The sequence below is a fragment of the Gossypium hirsutum genome, chromosome D10, assembly GCF_007990345.1.
Source record: "Gossypium hirsutum isolate 1008001.06 chromosome D10, Gossypium_hirsutum_v2.1, whole genome shotgun sequence".
Classification (NCBI taxonomy): Eukaryota; Viridiplantae; Streptophyta; class Magnoliopsida; order Malvales; family Malvaceae; genus Gossypium; species Gossypium hirsutum.
Window position 1 is genome coordinate 67,145,110 of NC_053446.1, and position 6,000 is coordinate 67,151,109.

Sequence of the window (6,000 nt, forward strand, 5' to 3'; positions counted from 1 at the left end):
GTGTCACAACCATAGTGTGATATGTAGAAAAAATATAAAAATAAAAATAAATAAAATTTAAAAAATATTAAATTTTAATAAAAAAGAGTTAAAATTTATTAAAAATTTAAAAATTATAAAAAAATGCAAAAATTATAAAATTTTATAAAATAGTAAGAAAATTATAAAAATTAAAAATATATAAAATTCATAAAAAAATTATAAAAATTATTGTACCAAAACAAACATTTTATAATTTTTCTGTAACATTTATTGATTTTTATTTTTATCATTTTTCATCACAGGTCACATTACGTTGCGACACTGATGACTTTAACTGAAAAAAAAAATCATGAACTTTAATAGTGAACCATTAAAGTTAGTGGTGAAATGACATTTTTAATATATTTTATTTATAAATTTATGACATTTTAAATATTTTTATATTTTTATTAGAATTTAATAATTTTGTTAATTTTTATTTTTATAATTTTTTATTACATATTTGTGACACTGAATGACTTTAACAAAAAAAATTAAAGCAGTTAATTTTAAGGGTCAAAAAGTTTTTTATTTTTATTTTTTATTTTTGATAGTTCAAGTATGTATAAAAGAAAAATAAAGACTTAATTATTTTTTAAAAAAAATTTAAAGAACGTTTTTGATACATTTTAAAAAGTGAAGTATTTAATTAAATGAAAAATACCAAAAACTTAATTGCTTTTTTTAAAAAAAATTTGATAATATTTTTTATGCATTTTCAATATTTTTTTATGCATTTTGAAGGTAAGTTTAATCTCCGTTTGGAAATATGGAGTCTAATTTTGGAGCTCATGCTGGAATGAACAAATGGCTCTTTTTAATGTCAAATATAATTCTAAAATTTAATACCTACCTAAGAATTGTGTATAGTTCTACTTATTTTCCATGAAAGCAATGGACTGCTAAGCTCAGCATTAAGAAAATCGCCGCTTTCGTTTACACTTGTGAATCTTCAGTTGCTCGATTACGTACTGAACGATTTCTTTCATGGTAGCGGTCCTTCCCTCCTTTCTGTTCCAAACTTCCGGGACCAAATACCTTCCGCTGGCATTATATTCGTTCATTTCCATCAGTGCAGTGCTGACAGCCTCGTACGCCGTGTCACCATATTCATTTCTCAACTCCTTCAGCTTCTCGTCATCCTTGTCTATTATTTCCTGCATTACCGAGAAGTCATCCCATTAATATGTAAGTTTTGAGTAATGAACCAGCTCGCATTTCGTAGAACAACAGATGTTCGATAACAGTACGGTTTTCTGAGCAATCGGTGTATGCAAGTTGCCTCGGATGTTGATCTTCTTAAACGGGTGCCATTTCGGATCCTGCACATTATGTTGCCATAATGAACGTGCTTTAGCACACGGTTCTCGCCAATCTTCGTCCTGGAACTTCAACGAGCAAGCAACTTTGAATGCTTTTTGATCAATCTCTCCCATTCTTTTCACTCTTAAGATTTGTCTGGTTATTCAGAAAATCGTTCAAGCCCTGCACATCAAAAACCAGAGAAGTCTTGGGTTTAACACTTTCAAGTTTAAACCCGATTTCGAAGAGGAAACATAGGAGGAAGCGAAGGAAAACATGAAAAATACACGTATGGATTCTTTTCGAGCATCTTGCAGCTCTTGATTAGTTAGGACTTGTTTCACCGTTAGACAACTGTTTTGGTTTTCCATATCTTTCAACGCTTCTGATTTTTCCTCCAACTCTTTCTTTAGAGCAGCAATCTGCTTGCTTGTAGTTTTCTCGAGTTCAATAAGATCTTGGCAAGCCACATTCTCTTTCGGCTGTATCAGATATAATCCGAATTGTTAAAAGTCTACTAAGCAAATCATAACCATTAAAAACGTTGAACCTAAACACGATAACAGGATTCATTTACACAAAGGTACAAACTCGACAAAAGATAGTTCATATATCGAAAACCAAAATTAAGATGAGTATGCTAACCCCTTCCATTACATTCAACAAGCTACTTCGTTCCATATCGTTATCATTACAAGATATATAATCTTCGACCAACTTGGTTCGAAAGCCAAGTTGGCACTTCAGCTTAAGATTTTCATCCCTTTCCTTCTGAATTTCTGCATAAAAAATGTAAAGCAACAGCCCATAAAGCATATGATATAAGCAATAACAGGAGGCAGAAATTCATCAGTATCTCGTATATATGCGTGTGTATATATATAAGATCACATAATCCTAATGTGTATGATAGAAGCATTAGCAACAGGAAGAAAATCGGAATATCTCAAATATATATGCTTCCTTTCGGGTTCCAAGCCTCGTTTCCATAAGTTAATCCGGTTCCCGTGATAAAAGATATAAAAGCAGAGTCAGGGGTTCGAATCTGACATTTATGTCTCCTTCACTATCCTAAAGTTGCAACTTCTTCACTGAATCTAATACTAAGCAACTTGATGTGTAAAATAGCCTAAAGATCAATCAAAGCTCTTAATGCAAACCTTGGAAATTCGAAAACGACATGTTGTTCATCATACACGATTGGATTAATGCATAGTCTTCTGCTCGCTATGTATGCAATATATAATCTAAAGTATACCTTCAGCAAACACATGGTGCAACACGGCGTTCTCGCCCTTCAATTGTCTCACGGTTTCGTTATATCGAAGCTCCCAATCCCGTAAACTACTGTCCTTGGAGTCAATTTTCTCTACAAGACCATCGACGAGTCCTTGAAGAGCTGCGGTCGTCTCATCATATTTATGTTCCATTTCCTTATATCGAAGCTCCCAATCCCGCAAACTACTGTCCTTGGAGTCAATTTTCGCTACAAGGCCATCAACGAGTTCTTGAAGAGCCGTGGTTGTCTTGTCATATTTATGTTCCATTTCGGACACCTGTTCCTTCCTGTAACCGATCTCGTATACGAGACTCCGAACAAGCCTACGCTCTTTCTTCAGCTCCTCCTGGTAGTCGATGTTCTCCATTTCAATGGAAAGATTAAGCACCTGCAACATCATTATCAATCAAAATAAATGGACTAGTTAATTAAATTAAACTAGAATACCCTTTCAAGACATTAATTAAATTAAACAATAATAACCATAAGAAGCAAAGCCAAGTTCATATATTGAGATTAAAGGTGGGGTTTTTATGGCTAACTCAAGTTCAAATTCATACAAAAAAAAAACATATAAAACCCTAAATGTTGGAATCATAATGTTAGTTGCTAAAATCAAAGAAATTCATTCTCTATAACTTATAAGTTGCATGAAGAACAAAAATAATGTCTTTTTCTATTTCTTAAATAAAATGTGATCCTTTGGGACATGGAAAGCATGAAGAACTTGACAAACTGATAATTTGGAACAAATGTAAAAATCCCACTAAAAACATAAAAATATAAAAGAATTTTACAAGGTTGACAGTGGAAAATAAAAAATTGTTAAATTTACAAAAAAAAAAAGGGATAAAAATTAAACTTTTTTTTTTTCAAAGTTGGGATTTTGATTTTGGTGATAGTAAATGCTGATCCAAGAGGCAAAAGAAGTGAAGGAATCCTGGAATTTTGTACTGCAAAGAAAAGCATAATGGTGGCAGATTGGCATTGTTACTGAAATAACTTGCCAAGTGGCAATGTTAGAAACCATCAAGATATCAAGGACAAGACGTGGCAGATTTTCGAGTAAGGTATATATTTGGAAAGTTTGCAGCTTTCTCTGTTTGTTTCCCGAGAAAATGATGGTTTTCCTATCCGGTTTTTTGTTTAAATAGCCTAGTTGTGTTATTGACAGCTTCAAGGTAAATTTTTTTATGGTTATAATTCCAACTCAATTTATTTTGAAAAAACGAAAATTGATTAATTACTTAATTTAAGAAGTTGAATAAATTAATATTTGACAGGAATTAAATATTTTATTTTAATTTGGATGCTTCTTTGTATGGACGAGTTGAATAATTATTAATATTATTTTTAATAAGATTTATAAAATTTAAATACATTTTTAATAAGGTTTGTTTAATAAAATAATGGTATAATTTGAAATTTAGCCCTTAACATTTATACTTTTTGTCAGTTTAATCTTTATTTTTTAAGCTAAATTTGACCATCAACTTTTTTTAAAAAAAGTTAAATTTAACCATTAACCTTTCAAAAGAGTTAAATTGTTGTTTTTTTAACGAAAATTTCGATTATAACATTAAATTTTCAAATATGATAGTTTGAATGACAATTTATATGTACTTCATGCTATTTTTTTATACATATTATGAACTTTTTATAATTTTTTTAAATTTTAAATACTTTTTTAAAATTATTTGTTGACATGGCATATAATACAAATAATGTCATATTAGTATGAAAGTACACGTGGACTACCATGCGGGTTACCACACCAATATTGTTAAAAAATTAATGTTTTTATTAATGTTTTCATAAAAAAAAAGATTTGACTCTTTTTTGAAAGATTGAGGGTCAAATTTAGCTTAAAAAAGAATAATTGCCAAATTGACAAAAAATGTAAACGTTGAAGGTTAAATTTGACATTATGTCTAAAAAAAATTAAAATTTTTAATTTGGATATTTTCTTTGCTTAGAGGAATTCAATATACAAAAGGATAAAATAATAGAAGTTGAATAATTATTGAAATTAATATTTGGAAGGAATTAAATATTTTAATTTATTTTTGTTATGATATTCACTATTACTGATCCATTATAGTTCGCACTTTGAGTTCGTATGTAAGGTGTTTGCAACCTTCTACGAGACTGCATGATGTGGTTTTGCTTTATTATATAGGCGAACCCACCTCATATAAATACGTGTTAACCCTAAAGACACGTTGATGTGCATGGGAACCTATCTACGATATCATATCTGTGAACAGTAATCATATCATATACATACACAATTTAACCTATCTAAAAGGGAAACACTAAAAAATACTAAACAATTTTATTTTAACTTGTGAGCTCCCCCTTCATTTTGAAACCAACCTTAGAAAACTACCAATTTATGGCTCTACTAGAGTGTCCATGGGCCAAGCAGGGCTCAGAAAAAAATTTCAGCCCTCGTCCTAGGCCCGGGCCCAGCTCGGCTCGAAATATGGGCCTAAATTTTTTTCAGGCCCGGCTCAAAAAAATTCCTAAGCCTGAACCCGGCTCGGCCCAGCCCATTTTTTAATAAACACCAAAAATTTATTTTAAAAATAAAAAAATATTTTAAAATTAAAAAAAATTAATATTTATTATATTAGGGCCGGGCCGGGCAATGCCAAAAAGTGGTGCCCGAGGCCCGGTCCGTTTTCTAAACGGGCCTCATTTTTTACTCAAACCTATATTTCGGACCTATATTTTTACCCGAATGCTCCTATATTTCGGACGAGCCGTCAGACATCCTGGCCCATGAACACCTCTAGGCTCCACTAGTTTGACATACATCTTTCCAATGACGCTCGTTACATATTTTCCACTTTCTACATCACAAGAATCAATGTAGGATATTTTCCAGTTAGGACACTGAACTATTCTATGTTACCTCGTCTTGACTAAGGTCCAATGGCTTTTTGAAGTGGCACAAAAAAACAAAAAAAAAACAAAACAATGGTTTAACAATTTAATAACAATAAAATAGTAGTAATTCTCATTCCCAACTGAAACTAGACTAGGGTTGTCCATGGTTCGATCGGGCCAAGTAAAAATTTAGGCCTAATTTCTTGGCCTGAGCTCGGTTCAGCTCGAAAAATAGGCTTAAAATTTTATCCAAGCCCAACTTAGATTAAAATGTTAAAACTCAAATTCAGCCTAGTCCATCCATATTAATTTTTTATTTTTTTAATATAAAAATAAATTTTAAAAATAATACATCAAGTACACTAAAAAATTGAAATAAATGTTTCCTAACAAATGGAAATTAAAAAAAAAACTTAAATAACACTAAGATAAGTGCAACTTAATAAGTAAATACCTCTAAAATAGTAGCAAAATTAATAATAAAACAAGAGTTACACATTATTCAA

General features: G+C 30.8%; 1 protein-coding gene across 2 annotated transcripts; it reads right to left on the bottom strand.

The window, feature by feature from the left end:
- Positions 1–821: 821 nt before the first annotated feature.
- On the bottom strand, positions 822–3,556 carry LOC121222633 (factor of DNA methylation 5). Of its 2 annotated transcripts, XR_005919971.1 has the most exons (5): positions 2,582–3,556; positions 1,969–2,102; positions 1,611–1,805; positions 1,272–1,506; positions 822–1,178 (listed from the first exon to the last, which is right to left on the bottom strand). XR_005919971.1 is itself a non-coding variant. In XM_041103781.1 (4 exons), the coding sequence occupies exons 1-4, from the start codon at positions 3,000–3,002 to the stop codon at positions 1,444–1,446; spliced, it is 813 nt and encodes a 270-aa protein (XP_040959715.1). In that variant the 5' UTR covers positions 3,003–3,556; the 3' UTR covers positions 1,271–1,443. The 2 variants fall into 2 exon arrangements, 1 of the variants encoding a protein (XP_040959715.1); XM_041103781.1 differs by lacking the exon at positions 822–1,178 and having other exon boundaries at positions 1,271–1,506.
- Positions 3,557–6,000: the final 2,444 nt, after the last annotated feature.

What these genes read in the sequence shown, in the direction of transcription:
- LOC121222633 (XM_041103781.1), bottom strand. Translation starts at nt 3,002, where the DNA reads ATGATGTTGCAGGTGCTTAATCTTTCCATTGAAATGGAGAACATCGAC. An exon ending in GCACCATGTGTTTGCTGAAG is followed by an intron (nt 2,103 to 2,581) that starts GTATACTTTAGA and finishes TTTTTTATGCAG; the next exon opens with AAATTCAGAAGGAAAGGGAT. An exon ending in TGTTGAATGTAATGGAAGGG is followed by an intron (nt 1,806 to 1,968) that starts GTTAGCATACTC and finishes TATCTGATACAG; the next exon opens with CCGAAAGAGAATGTGGCTTG.